Source organism: Amblyraja radiata, chromosome 4 (genome assembly GCF_010909765.2).
Source record: "Amblyraja radiata isolate CabotCenter1 chromosome 4, sAmbRad1.1.pri, whole genome shotgun sequence".
NCBI lineage: Eukaryota > Metazoa > Chordata > Chondrichthyes > Rajiformes > Rajidae > Amblyraja > Amblyraja radiata.
Window position 1 is genome coordinate 12,244,090 of NC_045959.1, and position 27,071 is coordinate 12,271,160.

The 27,071-nt window shown below is 42.0% G+C and overlaps 1 protein-coding gene across 1 annotated transcript in view; it reads left to right on the top strand.

The window, feature by feature from the left end:
• atp6v1c1 (ATPase H+ transporting V1 subunit C1) overlaps positions 1-19,788 on the top strand; it is a 51,696-nt gene extending 31,908 nt beyond the window's left edge. The window contains exons 6-13 of the mRNA XM_033018984.1: positions 5-96; positions 334-432; positions 1,248-1,316; positions 8,515-8,607; positions 11,710-11,803; positions 15,368-15,465; positions 16,845-16,971; positions 19,133-19,788. Coding sequence (XP_032874875.1) covers positions 5-96; positions 334-432; positions 1,248-1,316; positions 8,515-8,607; positions 11,710-11,803; positions 15,368-15,465; positions 16,845-16,971; positions 19,133-19,228 — 768 coding nt within the window. The 3' untranslated portion in view covers positions 19,229-19,788. The remainder of the gene's footprint in view (positions 1-4; positions 97-333; positions 433-1,247; positions 1,317-8,514; positions 8,608-11,709; positions 11,804-15,367; positions 15,466-16,844; positions 16,972-19,132) is intronic.
• Positions 19,789-27,071: the final 7,283 nt, after the last annotated feature.

Below are 27,071 nucleotides of genomic sequence, written 5' to 3' on the forward strand. Positions count from 1 at the left end.
GCAGCAAGTATCACAGATTGACAATGATCTAAAAGCAAGAGCATCAGCATATAACAATCTGAAAGGAAACTTGCAGAATCTAGAGAGGAAGAATGTGTAAGTTCTTTTTTTGATTATATTATTAAAACTACAGTTAAACATGATGGGCTTTTCACCTGCCATGTAATTTACAATTGAGAATTGTCCTTGGTTCTCCCGCTTGTTCTTAAACTCAGCCCTTAAAGTTTAATGCTGTCATTGAGGTATAGTTATTTCAACGTATGTTGTACTGTTTTTGCCAGGAGAACTGCATCTATAACTTGTGTTGCCATTGGTTTGTGTGCTCATTTGTAGTGGAAGTTTGATGACAAGAAGTCTTGCGGATATTGTGAAGAAGGACGACTTCATACTGGATTCTGAATACCTTACTACATTGTTGGTAGTTGTGCCCAAGTAAGAAACTTTCTGTGTGCATCTAAATGTTAAAGCTTAATTTGCATAGTTTGGCAATGGTTTTATAGGAAGAAGCAACCATAGAATTAGAAAATGTTTAGGCTGTTATTCTAAATCCTATAGCTGTTGGAAATCTGAGCTACAACAGGTAATTCTTGAAAAATTCTAGAATTATCAGCAATGGAGAGAGAAAAAGTTAATGTTTCTGTCTCAAGATTTTCCATCAGAAAATATTGGAGTTAAACTGTTTCTTAAATATTTAAGAAGGCAGAGAAGATGGGGCAATGATGTGAAAAGTGTTGTAACCCTGGAGAGAGTAAATGACAACAATGGCTGATGGAGCTAGATAAGAGGGTGGTAAAGACAGATAATATTTCATTATAAATGTAATTTTGTTCGTATTTACAAGCATGTAACATGCAGATGTGCGAGACTGAGAAAAGTGAACTAAATTGGTAGCAGGGATGGAGGAATCCATTTATGTACAGAGACTTTTTGGCATGCTGGCCTTCATCTGTCAATATTTTTTCCCTGAGAAATATTATTTTTCTATTGTAACCAAAGGGTAGAGAACCTGATTTTTTTTCTTCTTTTATTATGCTCTCTGCCACTCATTTAATCTCCTCAACTTCATTTCCCCTTTAGCTTTGCATTATCTGTAGATTTACTGACATTGCACTGCCATAGAATGGACGCAGCACAGGTGTCTGTTTGGTTTGTTCAGCATTGAGTCTAATTATCAGATAGCTGGAGAAAAATTCCCCCGGTGCTGGAACCAATGTATGTTAATTAAAATGCTCTCTTTTTCCCTTTAGAATAAATTATCTTGAATGGGATAAAACATATGAAACTCTAGCTGACATGGTGGTTCCACGGTCAACCAAGTAAGAGAGGACTTCAAATTCTTGTTTATAAACTTTCTATCCAGTATTGATTGGAAATTTGACCAATGTGTTCTTACTACTATTACTTTGATTTTTGGCATGGATCAACTTGAATAGAATTTGTACAGACACAGTGCGAGAGTAACTGTTTGTGCCTTTTATTGTAAACCAATATCTGCAGTTCCTTGTTTCTGTATATAATTGTGGCTTTTGTGTTCAAGATGCAGAGGAGAAACAGGAGGGTTATGGCTCAGAAGTATAGTAGAATGGAGATGTGGAATAATGATACTTTAACCTCTTATTCAGAGGGCAGGGAATAGAGAAAGAGTACATGATTAGAGTTGTAAGTCATTCATATTAAATTCAAATATTGCCTCTTTTGGGAAGAATTGGATAATTCTGGTACAGTGCGTTATGAAGTTACGTGGGAAAGGCAGAATGTGGATGAATTATTATTTTGGAAAGACGTAGTATTTCCAAATCGGATTTAAAAAAAATCTTGTTCCATACCACAATCCAGGAAATTTAATGTAACACTAGACCAAGTGGGACCCCTCTGGGCCCCGTCCCCAACGCAATAATCCACCACTCACCTGTTTCCCCAACGCAAGCCGTTCCCCCAACGCAAGCCGTTCCCCCAACGCAAGCCGTTCCCCCAACGCAAGCCGTTCCCCCAACGCAAGCCGTTCCCCCAACGCAAGCCGTTCCCCCAACGCAAGCCGTTCCCCCAACGCAAGCCGTTCCCCCAACGCAAGCCGTTCCCCCAACGCAACCCGTTCCCCCAACGCAATATTCCACCACTTACCCATTGCCCCCAACTGTGCAGGTCGGCTCATTTTTAATGCAATATTCGACCACTCACCCATAGCCCCCATGGGAGGCCTGGTCCCCCAACGCAACTCTCTCCCCAACGTAAAATTCCACCCTTCACCCGTTCCCCCACTTGACACCATTTAGATAATAATCAGAAGGCAGATTATGCTCGCTATATCCGCATTGTTCAACTACTGGTTTATGGATCCTGCCTGATTGTCTAACAGTAACAGGTGTAACGGGTTTAGGTGTTGACTCAACTGTTGGCTTGTTTGGCTCTGTTTTAATACCCTGACTTTGACCAGAGGAATCTGCTTCTTTGTCTGTACTAACTGAACTTTGTGTTTCAATCACAGTGATCTCTTCCAACTCACTTTCAGATAAAAACTCGGGGATTAGGACTTCATACTCAGTTTTTGGTTCATCTTTGGCTGGAATCATTTGATCAACATGAACACTTTTGATCCTGTCTCCAACTTCAACTAAGTATCTTTTTGTTCCACACACTTCCACTATTTTCCCAACATCCCATTTGTCTCGACTGGACTTGTTGGGAGGACTGAGAACATGAACCTGCTCATCTGGCTTGAAGTACCTCTCCTTTTTGTGGGAGTCAAAATGGCATTTTTGACTTAACTGTTTTTGCTCAACTCTCAAGGCCAAATTGGGTCGAACTAGACTTGGGCATATCCTTAGCCTTCTCTTCATCAACAGTTCTGCAGGTGAGTAACCTGTTGTGTGTGGTTCTGTACTTCAGCAAGAAACTAGCCAAACAATGTTTCATGTTGAGCTTTGAACTACCCTGCAAAACCTGTTTCTTGAGAGCATCTTTGACAACTCTAACAGACCTTTCCGCGCCCCCGTTGGAGGCTGGATGATATGGGGGAACAAGTGTGTGTTTTACACATTTCCACTGCATGAACTTTTTGAATCGTTCTGAACGAAACTGAGGCCCGTTATCAGAAACAAGTTATTCCGGTAAACCATGGCATGCAAAAATGGATCTCAACTCATCTATGGTACACTCAGTAGTAGTGCTTGACCCCATATGCTTAACCTCAATCCATTTGGAATGACTATCTACTAGTACCAGAAAATGATCATTACCCTTTTCACAAATATCTACATGAACTCTCTGAAAAGGTCTAATTGGCCATGACCAGGGTTGCAGTGGTGTTTTTGGTGTTTTACTCCAGCAATTTTGGCAGACACTACATTTGCTCACCAATGACTCGATGTCACTGTCAATACCAGGCCAATACACAAAACTTCTGGCAATTGGCTTCATGCTGACTATTCCAGGATGTTTGGCATGAAGTTCATTCATAATTTTGTTTCTCAAAGACTCTGGTACAACTACTCTATAACCCCACTTAATGCATCCCTGCTCACATGATAATTCATGGCGTCGATTATGGCAAGGCTTCAGCTTTAAGTTCAGAACTGAGTTCAATCCACTATCGATTTCAGTCCAACTGTTCAATGTCTGTTCATAGACCCACTTCAGCACAGTGTCTTTCTCTGTTTCTGCTGCAATTTCTGTTGCAGTCACAGGAAAGTCTTCATCTACAACTTGCAGTGTTTAGATTGAGTTCTCACTTCCCACGTCAGAGTTCTCATGGGGCAACTGGGACAACGCATCTGCAACTGCGTTGCACTTAGAGCTTGTGTACTCAACCTTGTAGTCATACTGGGACAGCAAAATTACCCAGCACTGCATCCTTGATGCTGCCATGGAAGGTATAGCTGACTTGGGACCCAGTATCACTAATAGTGACTTGTGATCAGTCAAAGGGTGAATGGTCTGCCGAGAAGAGACTGATGGAATTTCTTGATTCTGAACACGATGCTGAGTGCTTCCTTTTCTATCTGCGCATAATTGCGTTCACTCGGTGATAGGGTGCGGGATGCAAAAGCAATAGGCTTTTCCTGTCCATCATTCATTACATGGGAGATCACTGCACCTACACCATAACTTGAAGCATCACACGCAAGTTTCATCTCGCGTGTCGTACTGAACAAGGAGTTTGTCACTTGTCAAGTTTTCCTTGCAGATGTCAAATGCACGTTGCTGTTCCTTTCCCCACATCCATTTCACATCCTTTTGTAGCAGATGATGTAGTGGCTTTAGCACAGTTGTTAAATCTGGAAGGAATCGTGCATAGAACTGCACTATCCCAAGGAATGATCGTAGCTCTGACACATTGTTGGGTTTTGGAGCATTCACTATTGCTTCAACTTTCGCGTTCACAGGGCGAAGTCGGTTGACATCTACTTTGAGTCCAAGGTAGACCACCTCTGGCTGCGCAAATGCACATTTACTTTGTCGCAGTTTGACATTGTGGCAGTTCAGTCGTGTGACTGAACTTGTTCAAGGATTTCCAGATGTTCTACCATACTCTCTGTGAATATCAGTAGGTCATCCTGGTTGCACACACAGTGCGGAATGCCTTGTAACATTTTGTCCATGGCAGACTGGAACATATTCGGGGAGGATTTCAAACCATAGGGCAGCTTTGTATATGAATACAAGCCCTTATGTGTGTTGATAGTCAGGTACTGCTGACTTTCCTTGTCGACATTGAGTTGGGCATAAGTGTGAGACAAATCCAGTTTAATGAAGACTCTTGCTCTGGGTACAGCCACAAATGGCGTTGCCCAGTTACTCTGGTCTGTCTTCACGAGTACTCCATTCCGCTCTAACTTGTCGAGTTCTTCCTCCACTTGTTGCTTTAGTGCGTATGGTACAGGTCTTGGTCGTCAATACACAGGTTTCACATCTTGCTTAAGTCGAACGTGTGCAGAGTACCCTGTTATTCCCGTGTCACTGTCAGCAAAAATGTTTGCATGTTTGCTTATGACGTTTTCAAGACGTGATTTGGACAAATGTTCTTCCAGTCTAACTCTATTCTACTCAGCCAATCCTTTCCAAGGAGGGTTGGTTTATTTCTGTAGCTGGCCACTATGATGGGCAGTGTTACTGACTGACTATTATGCTTAACTTTACAGTTCATTTGCCCACATGTCTCCAAAACTTCGCCCAAGTAGGTTCTCAGTTTAACCTTACTCTCAAACAATAGTATCTGTGGGAACTTTGTTTCATTCGTCTTTGCTCATGACCGAACAATCTGCTGCCGTGTCAATACACATATCGATTAACTGTTCATTTATCAACAGTTTAGTTTGAAAGACCCTGCCTTGGCTGGTTGTAGGCTTATCAATGTTGGTTGCATAAATGACCATCTCCATTGTCGTAGCAATCTTGCATGCTTTCTCGAATGTAAGATCTGTAGTGTTCATGAGTTTGGACTGAATTTGTTCATCCACTAGACCACAAACAAATCTGTCGCGTAGTGCGCGTTCGAGAAAGGTTCCAAAGTTACAGTGCACAGTTAAGTTTTTCAAGGCAACAATGTACTCATTGATTGTCTCATTCTGCTTCTGGTTTCTAGTGCCAAATTTATAGCTTTCTGCAACTTCCAGAGGCTTTGGGTTGAAGTGCTCCAACTTCTTCATAATGTCATTGAATGGCACGTCTTTTGCCTTTGTGAGCGCAAGGAGATTCACGAGTGTGCCGTACACTTTATTTGTGTACACTTTAGGACCAATCTCCATGAGCAGAATCGCTTTAATGCGTTCGCAAATGGCCTTATTTGTTTCAGTCACTATCTCTCCTTCACTAATCTCTATTATGTTGTTTGCCGTGAAAAACATGTCTGCTCTCTCCATATAGGAGCTGAACAGCTCTCTACTCTTGTCAAAAGTGCCAAGGTTTCCGATGTAGCCCGTGGACGCTGCCATCGTGTCGTTCTCTTTTTTAAAGTCTGTTCAAAAACCCTGATTTCCTGTCTGTTCTGGTGTAACAATTCGCCTAAAACTTAGCTGTACAAAGGCTATTCAGCTTGAAGAGCTCAAAAAAAAAAAAATCTTATACAATCCCAAAGACGGCATCTTGCCGTGTAGTCACAACATAGAGATAGCCTGACAAACTCTCGACGATTTGTCCAGCTGCTGTTTTAAACTACAGTCCCCTGCATAGAAGGATCTGCGGCCTATCGTGTCCAGCTCGCAAAAACTGCGACACAACTCCGTATTTACTGTTTAAAATGTTAAACAATACTGCTTGATGCAAAACAGCCCTGCACTGTATTTAAAGGATGAGTTCACAAACTCTACCCCATCCTCGTCGCCAATTTTGTTATATTCCGGACGGCAGAATAAATAACAACTTACACGCTGGTTGCCTGGATCACGAGAGAGAGATTTATTACCCAACATTCCCTGCTTATTTATATTGAACACCAACTCATTAACATATACATGAATATGTATGAATGCATTACACCTATGTTCTCCAGAGATTTTGCCTTATCCGCTGAGCTACTCAATCACTTTGTGCCTTTTTCAAATAGTGTACTGGTCAGACATGCTACATAGATTAAGTTTCTCTGGTTTTTAACATCTGTCCAAAAGAACTTATTACACTTAAGGTATATGGAATGTACATAATAGACCCTAAATGAATCTGGAAAGAGGCATATCCACATGATTACTAGTTCAGCATCAACGTACACTCAGGAATAAATATCCCGGGGAGCTGCACACTGTGGGTGTGTCCCGGGGAGCCGCACGCACGGTGGAAGAGGGCCGGGCCCGCCGAACAACCGCGGCACTGACGACCGAAACGCGCCCCTGTCAGCCTGACTTGCCCCACAGGCCTCCCAGAGAACTGCAAAGAAGCTGGGCGGCGAGGCCTGTCTGAGCCGAAGGAGCCTCAGCGAAGGCGGCGGTGGCAGCTTGAGCATCATCGACAACGGGATCCTCGGCGGTGGTGGGGCCTTGGCGGCAACGGGGACCTTGTCAGCAAAGGAGCATCCCGGGTGTGGGGGGACTGCCGTGAGGGTTGGTGGGAGAACAAAGTGGAACCCGTGGGTGTGGGGCACTTTAGTTTTAGAATCCTCTGTCCAGGGGATAAGTCTGTGTTTGTTTGTTTGTTCATTTGTTCCGGTGAAGGCGCTGTGCACACAGCAGCCAGCCAACAGTCACTTGTCCTTTTTTCTTTCACTTTTAAGTTTTTGTGTACCTTGTGTGTTGTGACTGTTGGCAGACCAATTTCCCTCCGGGGATGAATAAAGTTTATCGTTTCGTAAAGGATAGCAAATTCTGTGCATTAAAATGTAGGTTTCAAAATTTAAACAGCGATGTATTTTGAACTTAATTTTCTATTTTGATGGCACAGTCTGGGACTTCCATGCACATGTTATCATATAGAAGTTCGGAGGTCATGTTACAGTTGTATAAGAGATTGGTGAGACTGCATTTAGAGTATTGTGTTCAGTACTGGGCAACATCTTATAGGAAGGATATTTTCAAGCTTGAAAGGGTTCAGGGAAGATTTACGAGGATGTTGCTAAGACTAGAGGTTCTGAGACATAGGAAGAGGTTGAGAAGGCTGGGTCTCTATTCCTTGGAACACAGGAGGATGAGGGGTGATCTTATAGAGGTGTATAAAATCATGAGAGGAACAAATCGGTAAATGCACAGAATCTCTTGCCCAGAGTAGGGAAATGGAGGACCATAGGTTCAAGGTGAAGGGGAAAAGATTTAATAGGAATCTGAGTGTTAACTTTTTCACAAAAGGGTGGTGGGTGTATGGGACAAGCTGCCAGATGAGGTGGTTAAGGCTGGGACTATCCCAACATTTTAAGAAACAGTTAGTTACATGGATAGGACAAGTTTGGAGGGATATGGACCAAACGCAGGCAGGTGGGACTAGTGTAGCTGGGACATGTTGGCTGGTGCGGGCAAGTTGGGCCGAAGGACCTGTTTCCACATTGTATCACTATGATTCTTAAGGGTAAAAGTTCCAGACTCTTTTGTAGGTCCTGTATGTTTTGATGCTTACTGCTTCTGGATTCCCCATGGTGAAACTTTATCACAAGATTACCCATCATTTTTTGTGATAATGTGCTTTGAGATGGATGATAAATCATCACCATCAGCACCATCAATCTCAATACAGATTGTAGAGATGAGGGACAGAAAGTTTTAGTATGTGCTACATTTTTAGAATTGTTTTGTTGGTTGTATCTAGCTTTTTGTGTTTCATTGTCAGATGTACAGAAACATTAAAAATTGCTACTCTGACAGTTGACAAAGCTGGTGGGCCATTGCTGGCTGTCAATAAGTTTTGGGAGCCTGGCTTCTCCATTGTAATGGTAAGATCGTGCATTTGCTGAGGACTTAACTGGAGGGGTGTATCGGGGAGGAAAATAAGCCTTTTGCATCTGAACATGACCACACAGTGGCAAATGCAAGCAAAATCTGGCAAATGATCTTAGATAACCATATTTTATTAAATATTTGTATTTTACCTCTCTTCAAGGTTGATAAGTGAAGATAACGATTCTGGCTTGTATAGTGTGACATTGTTCAGGAAGGCAGTTGATGACTTTCGACTGAAGGCCAGGGAGAATAAGTAAGAAATTCTTGTCAAATAATTTCTGTAAGACAATAGGTGCAGGAGTAGGCCATTCGGCCCTTCGAGCCAGCACCACCATTCAATGTGATCATGGCTGATTATCCCCAATTAGTACCCCGTTCCTGCCTTCTCCCCATATCCCCTGACTCCGTTATCTTTAAAAGCCCTATCCAGCACTCTCTTGAAAGTATCCAGAGAACAGGCCTCCATTGCCCTCTGAGGCAGAGAATTCCACAGACTCACAACTCTCTGTGTGGAAAAAGTGTTTCCTCATCTCCGAGATGGCTTACCCCTTATTCTTAAACAGTGGCCCTGGTTCTGGACTCCCCAAACATCGGGAACATGTTTCCTGCATCTAGTGTGTCGAAACCCTTAATAATCTTATATGTTTCAATAAGATATCCTCTCATCCTCCTAAACTCCAGAATATGCAAGGCCAGCCACTCCATTCTCTCAGCATATGACAGTCCCGCCATCCCGGGAATTAACCTTGTAAACCTACGCTGCACTCCCTCAATAGCAAGAATGTCCTTCCTCAAATTAGGGGACCAAAAGCCAACACCCAAATCTGCAAATTTGCTAATGTTACTTTGAATCCCTTCATCTAAATCATTGATGTATATTGTAAATAGCTGCCGTCCCAGCACCGAGCCTTGTGGTACCCCACTAGTCACTGCCTGCCATTCTGAAAGGGACCCATTAATCCCTACTCTTTGTCTCCTGTCTTCCAACCAATTTTCTATCCATGTCAGCACTCTACCACCAATGTCAGCACTCTACCACCAATACCATGTGTCCTAATTTTGCCCACTAATCTCCTATGTGGGACCTTATCAAATGCTTTCTGATACCAAGTCCAGGTACACTACATCCACTGGCTCTCCCTTGTCCATTTTTCTAGTTACATCCTCAAAAAATTCAAGAAGATTAGTCAAGCATGATTTCCCCTTCGTAAATCCATGCTGACTCTGACGATCCTGTTACTGCTATCCAAATATGCCGCTATTTCATCTTTTATGATTGACTCCAGCATCTTCCCCACTACCGATGTCAGGCTAACTGGTCTATAATTCCCTGTTTTCTCTCTCCCGCCTTTCTTAAGTGGGATAACATTCCTCCAATCCACAGGAACTGATCCTGAATCTATGGAACATTAGAAAATTATAGCCAATGCGTCCACGATTTCTAGAGCCACTTCCTTAAATACCTTGGGATGCAGATCATCAGGCCCTGAGGATTTATCAGCCTTCAGTCCCATCAGTCTTACCCAACATCATTTCCTGCCTAATGTGGATTTCAACTTTGGTCTTAACTAATTTTTTCCTCTTCACATCCCTAAAGAAGCATTTACATTCCTCCTTTATATTCTTGACTAGCTTACCTTCGTACCTCATCTTTTCTCCCCGTATTGCCTTTTTAGTTATCTTCTGTTGCTCTTTAAACATTACCCAATCCTCTTGCTTCCCGCTCATCTTTGCTACGTTGTACTTCTCTTTTATTTTCATACTGTCCCTGATTTTTATACTGTCAGCCATGGTCGACCCTTACTCCCCTTGGAATCTTTCTTCCTCTTTTGATTGAACTGATCCTGCACCTTCTGTATAATTCCCAGAAATACCTGCCATTGTTGTTCCGCTGTCATCCCTGCTAGGATATCTTTCCAGTCAACTTTGGCCAGCTCCTCCCTCATGGCTCCATAGTCCCCTTTATTCAACTGTAACAGCGACACTTCTGATTTACCCTTCTCTCCAATTGTAGATTAAACCTGACCATAATATGGTCACTACCTCCTAATGGCTCCTTAACCTCAAGTTCCTTATCAAATCTGCTTCATTTCATAACACTAAATCCAGAGTTGCCTTCTCCCTGGTCGGCTCCAATACAAGCTGCCCTAAGAATCCATCACGGAGGCACTCCACACACTCCCTTTCTTGGGGTCCAGTACCAACCTGATTTTCCCAGTCTACCTGCATGTTGAAATTTCCCATAACAACCGTAGCATACGGAAATTTCCCATAACAACCGTAGCATAACTTTTACTAGATGGCAATTTTAACTCCTGATTCAACTTGCACCCTATATCCAGGCTACTGTTTGGGGCCTGTAGATAAGTCCCATTAGGGTCTTTTTACCCTTACAATTTCTTAGTTCTATCCATACTGACTCCACATCTCCTGTTTCAATGTCACTCCTTGCGAGGGACTGAATTTCATTCCTCACCAACAGAGCTAGCCCACCCCCTCTGCCCACCTGTCTGTCTTTTCGATAGGAGATATACCCTTGAATATTCAGCTCCCAGCCCTGACCCTCTTGCAGCCATGTCTCTGTAATTCCCACAACATCATACTTGCCAATTTCAAACTGAGCTTCAAGCTTGTCCACTTTATTTCTTATACTTTATACATTTATATACAACACTTTGACCTCGGTATTCACCTCCCCTCTCACACCAGGCCCTGATCTTACTCTCATATCCGTTCTCGAACTTTCCTTCCCATTAATTCAGGAGTCTTTTGTAACTTTTTCTGTACTCACTTCCCCTTCAACTCCATCTTTATACTCCCAATTTATCAATCCCTCCCTCCCCCCCCACTGTTTAGTTTAAACCCACACGTGTAGCCCTAGCAAACCTGCCTGCCAGAACGTTGGTCCCCCTCCAGTTAAGGTGTAACCCGTCCCTTTTGTACAGGTCACCCCCACCCCAGAAGAGATCTCAGTGGTCTATAAACCTGAATCCTTGCTCCTTGCACCAGCCCCTGAGTCACACATTCGGATCCCCTATCTCCCTGTCCTCACTAGCACGAGGTACTGGAAGCAATCCAGAGATAATCATCCTAGAAGTCCTGATTTTCAGTCTTCTTCCTAATTCTCTGAACTCGCGTTGCAGAACCTCCTTCCTCTTCATCCCAATTTGTGCCTACGTGCACAACTACTGCCGGCTGTTCACCTTTCCTCTCGAGAATGGGCTGAATTCGGTTCGTGACATCTTGAACCCTGGCACCAGGGAGGCAACAGATCATCCACGCGTCTCGCCTGCTGCCATCGAGTTATATTTTTTTACAAATGATTACAATCAATTTTCTATACCTTTCTCTTCAGGTTTGTAGTTCGAGATTTTCAGTATAATGAGGAGGAGCTGAAAGCAGATAAAGAAGAGATGACTCGACTTTCAACTGACAAAAAGAAACAATTTGTATGTACTGAAATTGTTGGCAATAAACCATACAGCCTAAATAAATACTTTTCTTTAATGTTGCATGCTCTTAGAGTGTGCAGTCTCTGCTATGTTCGTTCACTACTTCCAACTTTAGTTAAAATGGTGTAAGTGGCATTTTTGTTACTTTTATTGGATTTATTAGGAGCAGATTTGAAATATGAAATGTAAAATAAATTAAGGATCAATTCACTGTAATTAAAATTACTACCAAGTGGGTTTACTATTAAATAAATACCAGCTGCCCCATTAAGCATTCAGAATAGAGTCTGAACATTGTGGAGTTGGAAAACAAACAGAACTGTCCGGGTGTTCAAGTTCAACAATATGCTCCCAGATCTGCTGATTACACCCCATCTTAAACCCCACCCCCAACCCTCAACCAAGTTTTGGTTCAGAGGGCAAGGTTCTGAGAACAATCTCACCAAAATCAAATCGTAGACCATAATTGCAAAGCTAAAATAACAAACGTTGCAGTGAATGTGAAGATGGATTCAGTGGAGGTGGAAGGTATTGGGTTTTTCTTTAAGCAATATTTCACCCTCCAAACAATTGCTATCCTTCAAGATGGCTTGATTCCATTTGTACATTAAAAAAAAAAATTTACCAAAAGAAAAATTAGAACACATTTGACCAAACAATGTAAAAATAGCCTTTGGTCATTTTGTGGATATCTCTCTGTACGTGTTGGTCTCATTTCTTGACATTTTCATGTTTGTATATTAATTTATTTTTACCAGGAAATTCAATTTTTATATAATGTCAATTAATGGGATATTTAAATTAATTAATAATTAGTAATTTAACTTAACAAGTATTGCTTAAGTGCATTGGTAACCTGGCAGAAACATTAATCATAAGCAATAGGAGCAGGGACAAGACATTTGACCCCTTGAGCCTGCTCTGCCCATTTGATGAGAGCATGAGTTGGACAGCTTTCCTCATGTCTGCTTTCCCACCCTTTCCTTATAACCTTTGATTCTTTAGTTTATTATCACGTGTACCGTGCTATCTAGGCAGTGAAACGACAATACATGATTACAATTGAGCCATTTACAGTGAATAGAGATTTAAGAGTGACAATTGTAATATGTGATTGTAGATCTGTTTCTGTGGCTAGCACGTAAATAGTCGCCTGGGTTTGGGTGCCATTTTGGGAGCATATTTTGTTGCTCTTTGTTCTCTTGCTAATTAAAAGTTAATCTCTCTCATCTTTGAATATATTTGAGGATTGACCCTTTCCAGCTTTCTAGGGCAAGAAATTTTGAAGACTTGCGACACTTTGAGAGAAAAAAATACTTTTCTTTTGTGTCTTAAATGGGCATCTTTGGGTATTTTGAGACCCTGCTCTTTTTTCTTAGATTAACTCATGAGGGCAATAATTCCCCCACCATTTACCCTGTCAAGCCTTTTAGGAATATTACATGTTTCAATCAGATACGCTCATTCTTCTAATCTCCAATGATCACAAGTACATCCTCTTAAGTCATTCCCTACATATTCAGGAATATTGTTGTAAAACTTTGCTGAATTGCCTCCAGTGATAATATATATTTTCTAAAATAAGGGGACAAAAACTGTTGATTCTACCAAAGTAAACACGTTTTTCCCCCATATTACTCCATTTGCTAACTGTTTGCTCACTCACTGAATCTATCAAGATCTCACTGTAAGCTGCATGATTCTTGCTCGCCTTCCATCTCCAATTACTTTTGTATCATCTGCAAATATGCTACATGCTTGTGAACCTTCCCCTTAATTATTAATGTATCTCTATGTGATAGATGTTCAGGTTAAAAAGATTTGCTCTTCCAGAATTCACAGATCACTACCCAAAAAATGTGAGGTATCAAATAAAATTTGCTCTTACAGAATTAGTGGGGGGGGGAAAAGCGCAAGCTTATTTTGTTTTCAACTTGTATTTCCTGACACGCAGATGATGTGGCTTTGCGTTATGGAAAAGTTCCAAAACAAACTGCAATCTCCCCCCTCCCCCCCATATGATAACATGGGGTTGCTAATATATGTTGTAAACTGTAGCAGTTGACAGGTCACCATTATCCCTTATTCCTATTCACCCATAAGATTTGAGAATTGCCCCATGAAAATAAAAAAAAGTTTCTGAAAGCCCAGAGAATTTAATTTTATACACCTCTTCTATATGAATGATAACTTTTTTATGACTGTCATTCTTTGCTGCCAAATTTGTACCAACTGAAATCAGCTGTCCATGTTTTTATATTGTTTTGTTATCCTTTCCTGTTAGCATAACAAAGCTGTTTTTAGGAATAAATTACCTGTGATGTGATTGACTGATATTCAGTTGTTCTTTGTAATGTTTAAAAAAAAAAGAATAATTATTTCCTAAAAGAGAAATGAGCACCATAACCACAATATATAATTCTTCATGTGCAGCTGATGTAGGCTTGCGAAACAGTCAGTGAAATCCTTGAATTAAACTTCAGAGAAAATCAAATAAGTTTTTCTATTGTAAAGTGCAGTTTGCTAAGGTGCTTGATAAAAATCAACCAGCATAGTTCTCTTGAATTTGATTATGTGCCTTTGCTATGATGCATTCCATGTTTTCCCGTTAGTATATTACAATATTAAACATTTATAATCAAAACAAAGTAAATCAATATTAATCTTAAAAATCCCATTTTAATAAAAGCAAGATGAATTATATGATTAAAATTGAATGTCATTGTATCAAACTTTATTTTGTATTTTCCAATTTGACTTGCAGATTTATTTTGCCATTTCTTTAAACCCGAAGAATATAAAACGATAGGAGGAATTTAACAGAAATTGCAAAACTAGATGTATGAAACAGAAATGTAGTGGGCAAAGAGGCACACTGATCAGATATCCAAGTATTCTGTTTCATCAATTAAACTTTGGGAAATGGTTTAAGTAATTTAATTTTTTAGGTTAACCAGGGGAGCCAATATTACCAAATAAATTAACATTGCAGTCTGATATGGTGTACTTGTTGATGTCCTGTGATGTCACTCATGGTGAGTTGAGAGAAATAAATGTTTAATTTTAGTGGAAAATCTTTAATTTGAGTGGAAATAGTGGGTAAGTTTAGAGTTGAACATAGAGGACTTTGCTGCAAGTTCATGAATGCTGAGGCAGAATGCAAAGCAGGGTGTTACCTGATTCATTTGGGATCAGAAGCGGTTTCTGACATTATTTGGCATTGTTATCAGTTCCACAGCTAGAATTTCTGTTTCGGCAAATAAACTGTTTCCGTATGGAAATCTGAATGAGTGTTATCAAATACTTGACACCATGCTATATCTACATGATTGTCTCGAAGTTTTAAACATTCATGTAAAAATTACTGTTGCAAATAATCGTTTCAGGTATGGCCCTCTAGATGATTAAAAATGGGAAAAAGAATGAACATTTTTAATTTGTCTGATATCTGTAAATGCAGTACAGGAATGGAGTTAAAATTAAGGTTTGCTTCATATTTAGCAATAATAAATTTATACAAGAAATTGTCTTGTGGATCTGAAAATTTCTATTTGTTTATAGGGTCCCTTGGTGCGATGGCTGAAAGTTAACTTCAGTGAGGCTTTTATTGCATGGATCCATGTGAAAGCTTTACGGGTATTTGTAGAATCTGTTCTAAGGTATCTATTAATAATTTGAAATTTTACACTGTACATTTCCCTAAATTTTACTTCACAGATATTTTTGTCATTAATTTAATTTATAATCATTGAATCAAAATTCTACTCTTACATTAAGGCACAATGTTTGAGATTGAATGTTTTGCGATTTATCAGAATACACTTAAGGATTCAATCTTGACTGATCACTCTAAAGTCAATCACTTCTCCAGGAAGAAGTACAACGGTATTGAAATCCTAATAAGTGCAACCAAATTGTTAAAAAGAAAAGCATGATCAGTCACAATTGATGATATTTGATCTTCCACTAAACATCAATTAGATAGGTACATGTACAGGACGGATTTAGAGGGATATGGACCAAACACTGGCAAGTGGGACAGGTGTAGATGGATGTGTTGGGGAGGAGGGCTTGGTTCCACAATGTATGACTCTATGATTCGAGTTGATGCCAAGATCCATTTGTTCCAGTGTGAACTATTAGAGCTACCTGGGTTAGAGAGTATTAAATATAAGGATAGGTTTGCCAAACTTAAATTGTTTTATCTAGAACATCGGAGGTTGAGGAGAGAACTGATAAAAATATGTTTAAAAAAAAAATGAGACGCAGAGATAGGCTCAGAACTTTATTCCAGGGTGGAAATGTCAAGGATGAGAGGGCATAACTGTAAGGTGAGAGGCGCAATGTTTTAAAGGAAGCGTGGAGGAGCCTTGAGCATGTTGCCGGGGTGGTGGTGGAGGAGGACATAGAAACATAGAAAACATAGAAAATAGGTGCAGGAGTAGGCCATTCGGCCCTTCGAGCCAGCATTGCCATTCAATTGGACCATGGCTGATCATCCAGAATCAGTACCCTGTTCCTGCATTCTCCCCATATCCCTTGATTCCATTAGCCCTAAGAGCTAAATCAAACTCTCTCTTGAATTACAATCTTTCTCACAAATCTCTCAAACACAGTTATGGCATTTCAGAGGCTTTTAGATAGGCACATGAATATGCAGGAAATGGAGGGATATTGATCAGGTGCAGGTTGTGGAGATTAGTTTAACTAGGCATCATGTTTGGCATGGATATGATATGCCAAAGGGCCTGCTATATGCCAAAGGGTACTGCTAGATGGATGGATTTGTATGTTGTAATTAGTGACTATTCCGCAGAAACAAATTGTCGGTATTGCATCTTTTCCATTGTGCTTTCTTTTCATCTTTTTTAAATTCTTTTAAAAATAATTATATGTGGAGCCTCGTGAAAATTAGTTGGCTGAAGTTTCTTGTTGAGCATTAGTTCTAAAACATTTCAATGTTTGGAACAGCATTGCACATGTGAAAGTATAAGAAATATAACTTTTTTGTTATTTTTATCTCGCCTGGTCTATCCAGATATGGTTTGCCAGTTAACTTCCAGGCAATGCTTTTACAACCCAACAAAAAGATGATGAAGAAGCTTCGAGAAGTTCTTAATGATTTATACAAACACCTAGACAGCAGTGCAGCTGCCATCATTGATGTAGGTATCGGCATGATGAAACTGGATCATCTTCCAGTGTTGTTAATCTATTATAAGCTGTCTTTCATACTTCAAAAAGAATGAACTGCAGACCTCTGCAGTAAATATTGAGTGTCATTTTATTAAGCACGTATGTAGCAATGTTACAACATTTTGAGATTTAAAAAATCAAGTCTGCAATTTATCCCATCAGATAAAGCATAAAAATAAGTTTAATTTGACACCTAATTCACTCATATCTTCAGTATTAAAAAGTTATGGCCATTTTCATACTCTGAAATTGGCATCTTGTTCCCTATTGCTTATCCATTGACTTAACTCAAAAGCTGTGATCGAGGACAGTCAAAAGCCCATAACTTTCTTAAAAATTAAGAGAACTGAATGAATTTTTCAGTTATTATAGATTGAAGCATTCTGAAACAAATATGAAACAATCTTACTTGGATGAGCTGAAATTAAAGCATATAATTAGTTAGTTACCTAATTGTAGATCAATTGAAACGTTGCAGTTGCAGTGAATTAGAACCCCATATCGGCAGAAAAAACACTTGTCATTAAAGTCATCCTAAGAAACAAGTTTATATGTAAAATAAACGACTTACATTTTGTTTTGTCCCCTACATGAGATCCGTCCAGTTGTAGGCGTTGATAGCGTTAGAAGTAGCTTTTTATTTTACTCCAGGGATTAAATTGTCCTGCGATTTAAAAAAAACAAAAACTTCCGAGAACGGAAGTTGGAATGATTTTTCTGCAGCAGCTTAACAGCCTGAGAAAGTTCGACTCCGACAGGCAGGAGAAAACGGCATTTTAATCCTGCCCCCCCCCCCCTCAAAGGCGCCAAAGTCGCGCACACGGCCAGTGGCAGAACTGCAGCGCCGCTAAAGGTAAGTATTGTAACATCGCTAACTTATGACACGTCACTCAACAACAGTTACATGATATGCAGCAAAGTTTTTCATAAACTTTAATTTATCCATAAAATTAGTTGTACAAATGTAATAAGGGATGTTTTCATTCAGGCATCACATGTCATCATCATTTCCAAATGTTCTGTTAATGATGTGTTTGAGAAGGTGTTACATGGTGCCCAGCTCTAGAATGTCCAGTGGCAGGAGGAGCCTACACTGACCATAATCTGCAGGCCTTTTGTGGTAGTTGCATCCCTTAACACATACTCCTAAGATTTAGAATATGCCAATAGCTGTGTTTGGCATCTCTTTGCATAAGAAGACCAACTTTTAGTCAGACTAAAGTGAATCTTTTACTGGGGCAAGGATCTCATCAACAATCAACATTTGCCTCTGTTCATCCCTGGGACGTGCAGAAATTCCTGTATAATGCAATTGCTTGTGGTGAACCTTGACAAAGACCACATTGTCCCTTTCCAGATTAGGCAATCCGACAAGAATAGGATATTGGTCACATCTGCTCTGCAGCCACTTTGAGAGTAACGTAGTATGGCTGTGCATAAGGGATCTAATAGGGAGGATTCTTCTCAACATGATGCAAGCAAGGTTTTAGTCATTGTTTGAGAGTTCTGGTGTGGTGTTAGATAACTTTGATAGTCTGCTAAGAAACCCTGCAACAGAATCCATTGCCTCCTCCTTCAGGGCGCCGGACATTCCATGACAATCTACTGTTGGTCCACAGCTTTCTGGACCAAAAATGCAGTAAAAACTTCAATGATTTTTACCTCCCCACTGTTTTCTCCACTTGCCTCAATTCTCCTTCCTCTTCCTTCTCATTCCCTTCCTCCTTCTGTACCTACACTGTCATCGCTCCCCAATTGTCGTGCCATAACATATCAATGTATATCAATCATCCTTTGTATGTTGCGCATAAAATTTCATCAGGTGAGAGATTTTCTCTTACACGAGTTCTGCTTCAGTTAGGAAAAGTAAACATTGTAATATGGAAATTTCATTTCTCTTTTTGCACAAATGTACCTAATTATTAAATCGCAAGGATGTGTCTGATAATATTAGCTGCAATTAAGCAGAACAGCAATGCACTGACTCCCTAATGGAGAGTTTATATTCTGATAATGATAGACACATTTTAGAACCTGCTGCATCATCTGAGATTTAGGTGTTTTTTAGAAATACTGTAAATTTAGTATAATGTAAATCAAATACTAAGTTACTTTTAATTTTTTTTTCAGGCTGCAATGGACATACCAGGTCTAAGCCTAAGCCAGCAGGAGTACTACCCATATGTGTATTATAAGATTGATTGCAATCTGCTTGAATTCAAATAAATGTTCGTACAATTCATCTCCAGTCACCTTGGCTTTTAGAGTGTGGGTTAGTCGTATTGGATAGACACTTGCTTGTCCCTTTTTCTTCAAGCCTGGGTTAACTGGTGTTTGCTTACTCATTCCTGCAATTAGGTCCAGTTTTGTAATCTGTCTGCTGCTGTTTCCTTTGAAAACGTATTGATGTACTTTTTTACCAATCAGGTATTGAATTATGTGCTGCAATAATCTGGATCTATATTTATGAACCAAACACATTATTTAAAAATAAAAAAAATTCATTTGTGAAGTGCTGTGCAGTAAACTGCACTGGTTGTCAATATTGCTGATATACCTTGTTTACAGCTGTATATTAATAGTGCAAAAGAGTTTGTATCATTTCACCTCTTTACCTGTGTTTGATACATAGAATTTTAAATAGTCATTGGTCGTAACAAATCGTGTTTATTGAAATAGTATATGTGATGTTTTAAACATGACTCCAATGTGCAAACACTGTATACATTCATGATTGATGATGCCTATAAAATATGGAATAAATGTAACAGCCATGGTAACCAAGACATTTTCAGTGTTGAGCATGTTCTTACTAATTGTTGAGATTTGCTAAAACGTTAACATTTCATAAAAACAAAATATTACATGCTGGAATTGTGAAACAAAAACTAGTACTGGAAGCGCTTGTGGGGAGTTTTTTATTTTATAAACCATCATCTGCACTTTCTTGTTTCTACGTTAAGTTGAGGGCTTGCTTGTTTCACAAATGACTCTAGAGCTGTAAAGTGGAGGACGCAGGAGATTTAGACAGCATTTTTCTGTCAGTCACAGACCCTGGAATTGAATAAAAGGGATTTGGGGTCTAGTGAAGTGACCATTGTGTGAATGGCTCTGGTTTGAGTAGTAAGTGTTCAGACTTTACCTCCAGTTTCAGCGAAGAGGCTAAGCAGTGAAAAGGTAAGATTAAGGTAACTTTCCAACTTTTCTTTTTGGCGTGATCGAAGGATGTGGAAGATCAGGGAAGCTTCCAGTGTCCCTGGTGACTATATCAATACAATACAATACAATACAATACAATACCTTTTTATTTGTCATTTGAACCTCACATGAGGTTCAAACGAAATTTGGTTTCTGCAGCCATACAAAAAAAGAACCAAGACACACACCAACACAATTCAATTCACATAAACATCCATCACAGTGAGTCTCCTCCTCACTGTGATGGAAGGCAAAGACTTGTCTCTCCCCTGCTCTCCATTCCTCTCCCGGTCGAGGTCAAAGCCCCCGGCGGGCGCTAGCAAGTCCGCGGCCACTCAAAGCCACGCCGGTCGATGTAGGGCCCTGCCCCGGGTCTTGATGTTGGATCCCTCGGCGGGCGCTAGCAAGTCCGCGGCAATTTACAGCCGCGCCGGGCGTTGTAAGGCCCCCCTCCAGGTCACTCTCAACCCCGCAATTCGGGCGGGAGAAGTCGCCATTGCCGGTGCCCCGCAAAGCGGTCTCCCACCGGGGACCCGCAAGCTCCCGGTGTCACCATCCACCGGAGTCGGGTCGCAGCAGCTCGCCCCCGCAGCCCTCCACGCTCCGAAGCCGGCCAGCTCCACGGAGGTAGGTCCGTAGGTCCACAGCTCCACAGGCTCCGTGACTTGAGCCCTCACGTCGCTCCGGTTGGAGGCCGCTCCACGGCGCTAGGCCCCAACGGCAACGGAGACCCGACAGGGAAAAGGTCGGGTCTCCATGCAGGGAAGAGATTTAAAAGTTTCCCCCACCCCCCCACACATACACATTTAAAAACCCATTACAAACTAAACCCTCAACAGGACAAAAAAAAAAAAAAAATACACAGACAGACTGCAGAGGCCGCTGCGACATCGGTCGCGCCGCCTCTCCCTTCTTTAGGAAATTCATCCTGTGCAGCTTCCAAGATAGACACAAAATGCTAGAGTAACTCAGCGGATCAGGCAGCATCACTGGAGAAAAAGAGTAGGTGAGGAATCGGGTCGAGACCCTTCCGACAGTTACAAGGATAGGAAAGGGGTGGAGATGGGAATTTTCAAATAGTCATTGGTCGGGATCCCGTTGGAGCCCTTGCTCCCCCTCCCCTCATTCGTACCAGGGACTGAGTCCCCCTTTGCCTCACCTTCCACCCCATCAGCCTTCGCATACTGCCCATTTTCGCCACCTCAGGACATCTGGCATTTTTGCCACCTCCAACGGGATCCCACTAGTAGCCACATCTTCCCATCTCTTCCGCTTTCTACAGAGACTGTTCCCTATGCAACTCCCTAGTCAACTCGTCCCTTCCCACCCAAACCACCTCCTCCCCATGTACTTTCCCCAGCAACCGTAGGAGATGCCACACCTGTCCTTATACATCCTCCCTCATCTCCGTCCAAGGACCCTGACATTCTTTTCAGGTGAGGCAGAGGTTCACTTGAACCTCTTCCAACCTCATCCACTGTTCCTGGTGTGAATTCCTGTACATTGGCGAGACCAAGCGCAGGCTCGGCGATCGTTTCGCTGAACACCTCCGCTCAGTCCACCTAAACCTACCTGATATCCCGGTTGCTAAACGCTTTAACTCCCCCTCCCATTCCCACACTGACCTTTCTGTCCTGAGCCTCCTCCATTGTCAGAGTGAGGCTCAACGCAAATTGGAGGAACAGCACCTCATATTTTGCTTGGGCAGCTTACACCCCAGCAGTATGAACATTGACTTCTCTAACTTCAAGAAGCCCTTGCTTTCCCTCTCTCTCCATCCCCTCCCCATTCATAGAAACATAGAAAATATGTACAGGAGTAGGCCATTCGGCCCTTCGAGCCAGCACCGCCATTCAATATGATCATGGCTGATCGTCCAATACCCCGTTCTGGCTTTCTCCCCATATCCCTTGATTCCCTTGGCTCTAAGTGCTAAATCTAACTCTCTTCCCAGTTCTCTCAACAATCTTACTGTCTTCAACTACATTTTATCTCTGTACCACCCACTCCCCTGGCATCAGTCTGAAGAAGGGTTTCAACCTGAAACGTCACCCATTCCGTCTCTCCAGAGATGCTGCTGGTCTCAGCATTTTGTGTCTATCTTCGAGAGCAGAATTCTCCCGTGCCCATTGCCCTCATACCTCATATACCATTTTGGATACTATTTGGCAGGATGGCCTTTCAGAGCACAGCAGCTGTGGCACCACAAATGGTTCGAATCAGAAGCCTGGAGCGAGGGAGAGCTGTAGTGATACGAGCTCGACTTAGTGGGAACAGCAGGAGATTCCGAGGAATGATATACAGGATCGTATATAGCCTCCTGCATGCCAGGGACAAGGCTGACTGAACTGCTGCTGAAAATTGTCAAGGGGGAGGGTAAGCACTTGGAGGCCAATGTACAGATTGGCACCAATGTCATTGATAGAAAAAGGGATGAGGTCCTGCTGTATGAATTATGGACGTTGTGCAGAAGATTAAACAGGAGCTCCCTCTGGTGCCACACACTAGTGAGAGTAATGCCCCTGTCCCACTTTGCGCCCCACCCAAGGTTTCCGTGCGGTTCCTGGAGGTTTTTGTCAGTCTCCCTACCTGTTTCCACTACCTGCAACCTCCGGGAACCGCACGGAAACCTTGGGTGGGGCGCAAAGTCTCCAGAGGTTTCCGTTCAGGTTTCCTAAGTGGGACAGGGGCATATGAATAAGAGGATAGGGCAGATGAAGGTTGGGGCTGAGGAGGCGGGGCTGGGATTTAGATCTTTGGACCGTTGGGATCTCGTCTAGGGCAGAGGTGATCTGTATAAAAGGAATGGGTTGCACCTGAACTGGAGAGGGATCAATATTAATATCCCCATGGCAGGGAGATTTGTTAGAGAGCAGCAGTGAGGTAGATGAGCAGGTTGTGGCAAGATAGAGAAGTTAAAGAGGGAAGGTGCAATACACAACTTATTAAATTACATTTATTTCAATGCAAGAAGCCTGACAGGTAAGGCAGATGAACTGGGCATGAATAGGTACATTGGAGTAGGATAATTAAAGGGACATTGTTATAGGTGAGATATACCTTGCAGCTAGGGTACAAATTCTATAGGAGAGATAGAGAGAAGTTGTTTTTAATCAGGGAGAACATCACAGCAGTACTTAGAGAGTATATTCCTGAGGGATATGTCCAGTGAGGCTATAAGGATAGAACTGTTAAATAGGAAAAGGGTGATTGCTTTGATGAGATTGCATTATAGGCCCCCAAATAATTTGAATTATAGGAGGAAATGTGTAGCGAGATGATGGAAAGCTGCATGAATAATAGGGTTGTAATAGTGGAGGCTGTTAACTATTGACTGGGACTGCAATTGTGCTAATAGTATAGATGGAGTGGAATTCAAGCATGTTCAGGAAAATAGTATACAGAGAGTGGTGAATCTCTGGAACTCCCTGCCACAGAGGGTAGTCGAGGCCAGTTCATTGGCTATATTTAAGAGGGAGTTAGATGTGGCCCTTGTGGCTAAGGGGATCAGAGGGTATGGAGAGAAGGCAGGTACGGGATACTGAGTTGGATGATCAGCCATGATCATATTGAATGGCGGTGCAGGCTCGAAGGGCCGAATGGCCTACTCCTGCACCTAATTTCTATGTTTCTATGTTTCTAAATGTTCTCAATAGTAAATGGTCTTCCAGAGGGGAAACTTTTAACCGGAAGCAGGGGCCGCGCGGATGTCGAGTGATCCCCGTACCGGGCCTGTCCCACCAGCATGCGACTGCATGCGGCGAGCACGACCAAACCGGAAGCAGGGGCCGCGCGGAGGCCGAGTGATCCCGTACGAGTTGACGTGCAGTTCGGGCAAAGTCCGCGGGAAGTTCGTGCTATGCTGTCAAGACGCTGCGTACGGCGTCGTGACGCTGCCCATGCCCATACGAGGCGGTGCGTACGGCCTCAATGCGGCTGCGGTCCGGCAGGCCGTTGCCGCGCGGAATTTTTGGACAGTGTCAGTTTTTCGGAGCCCCGCGCGATGTCGGGACCAGCTCCGCACAACTCCATACGGCTCCGGCGATCGAAGCGGGACCGGCCCCGCGAGGCCGTACGGCTCAAGCGACCACGTTAGGTCGCGCTTGCCGCATGCAGTCGCATGCTCGTGGGGCAGGCCCTTTACTGAGATTGTGCCTGCAGGACAGTATATCAACGAGACACAATCTGGGGAGTGAGGTAAAAGAATTCACAGACCCCTTAAGAACGGGAAGAAGACAGCAAAAGGTAATGTAGCTCACCAGAAACAGGTGACCAGCAGGAAGAACTGATACTGTCCTGCCCTTTTAAGACATTTGGGATGACCAGCAGAAAGAGCAACCTACTCAGTATCCCTACTCCCTTGTAATTGAAACTACCATCAGAAGAGAAGAAGAAGAAGAACTACCATAGTGCCCAACTTTAATATCACCTGGTTATTGGAGAAAGAAAAAGGAGAGTAAAGGACACTTTGATCATCTATGAAAGAAACAACACCGATGACCTATAATGATTTTTGGGACAAGTCCCACTTTAAAGGACTGACTTTGAAAAAAAAAAATCCTCTGTGGTTTGGAGTAAAATACCTAATTTGCATCTATTTTGATAAGGTCCCACATGGGAGATTAGTGGGCAAAATTAGGATACATGGTATTGGGGGTAGAGTGCTGACATGGATAGAGAAGTGGTTGGCAGACAGGAAATGAAGAGTAGGGATTAACAGGTCCTTTTCAGAATGGCAGGCAGTGACTAGTGGGGTGCCGCAAGGCTCGGTGCTGGGACTGCAGCTATTTACAATATACATCAATGATTTGGATGAAGGGATTCAAAGTAACATTAACAAATTTGCAGATGACACAAAGCTGGGTATTTTCTCACAGAGAGTGGTGAGTCTGTGGAATTTTCTGCCTCAGAGGGCGGTGGAGGCAGGTTCTCTGGATGCTTTCAAGAGAGGGCTCTTAAAAATAGCGGAGTCAGGGGAGATGGCAGGAACGGGGTACTGATTGGGGATGATCAGCCATGATCACATTGATTAGCGGTGCTGGCTCAAAGGGCTGAATGGCCTACTCCTGCATCAATTGTCTATTGTCTAAATTATGGTTATTAGAAATAAATTTATAAATTTTGGATTCGGTTTTCGAAATTGTACGGTTCTTCTGCAGTTGCATAGGGCTCTGGTGAGACCACATCTAGACTAATGTGTACAGTTTTGGTCTAATTTGAGGAAGGACATCCTTGTGATTGAGGCAGTGCAGCGTAGGTTCACGAGATTGACCCCTGGGATTGCGGGACTGTCATATGAGGAAAGATTGAAAAGACTAGGCTTGTATTCACTGGAGTTTAGAAGGATGAGGGGATATCTTATAGAAACATATAAAATTATAAAAGGACTGGACAGGCTAGATGCAGGAAAAATGTTCCCAATGTTGGGCGAGTCCAGAACCAGGGGCCACAGTCTTAGAATAAAGGGAAGGCCATTTAAGACTGAGGTGAAAAAAATCTTTTTCACCCAGAGAGTTGTGAATTTGTGGAATTCCCTGCCACAGAGGGCAGTGGAGCCCAAATCACTGGATGGATTTAAGAAAGAGTTAGATAGAGCTCTACGGGCTAGTGGAATCAAGGGATATGGGGAGAAGGCAGGCACGGGTTATTGATTGGGGACAATCAGCCATGATCACAATGTATGCCAGTGCTGGCTCGAAGGGCCAAATGGCCTCCTGCACCTATTTTCTATGTTTCTATGAATTTGGTTAAATGGAACATTTATCATGGTTTGTTTTGAATTAGAGTCACGCATGTAGGGAAATCTGGACTGAACACAGCTGAAATTTATTTGAGGACCCGTCATCAGATATTATATCTGATGTTATATTATAACATTGTGTGAGTATGAAGAAGGCTGATTAGCTTTGATCCTAGGATGATAAAGAGTATATTAGGGAATAGAATAGGAATAGGGATACAATAATATAATAGGTTCGAATAGGGATCGTATTGCAGAACTACAGTGAATGTATGGGAAAGCATGGGTGCGTGATGCTAATTTGCTTTGTCCCAAGTTTTTCAGGAATTTCAGGTTTTAGGTTCGAATGTGTGAAGGGATGGAAGAATGGCAGCAACACGGATGGAGGGGATTCGTGCCCATGAAAACTCGGGATGGAAAGACTCATCAGACGGATATTGTGAAGTTATGCCCATGAAAACGTGGGACTCTTGGCAAAATTCTGGGAAGAAACATCATCATCTTGTGTTGTTGATAGATTGGAAATGTAATGTACACACATATGTATATCTGGTTAGCTGATTATTGAACTATTTGGTTATCATAAATGATTGGTTATCATATATGATAAAAAGGAAGGAATGTTAATCCTGGCCAAATTGGAGAGGCTAGGACTTTAAAATGGGGTAAAAGCTTCAGGGCTGTTGGGAGATTTGATCAATTTGGAATTTCTCTCTGCAGAACTGGGACAAGCTGTGGAGTGGTGCCAGTGTGTTTAGAGCCTAGTTACAAGTTGCAAGAAAAGAATAAGAACATCTGCAGACCCTGGCAATTAGGAGCAAAATGCATATAATGGATTGGATGGCTGCAAACCAGACATACACCTTGTAAATAATTGTAAATAATGTTTACAATTACTCAACTTTGTCGAGTGTTGATTGGATGAGGTATTGAGCCTTGTCTGGGTTTCTTGCAGTTCAGGGTAAATGTTTCTAAGTTGGCTTCCTTGAGAAGTCCTGTTTGAATACAATGTATTGAGCTGCTGTATTATTGGGCTAGGGAAATGTCTGTTATGTATGGGGTTAATCGATATCTGTAATTGGATTATTAAGAGACCACCCCCATGTGGTTCGGCCCCTCGAGGTCCTGGGA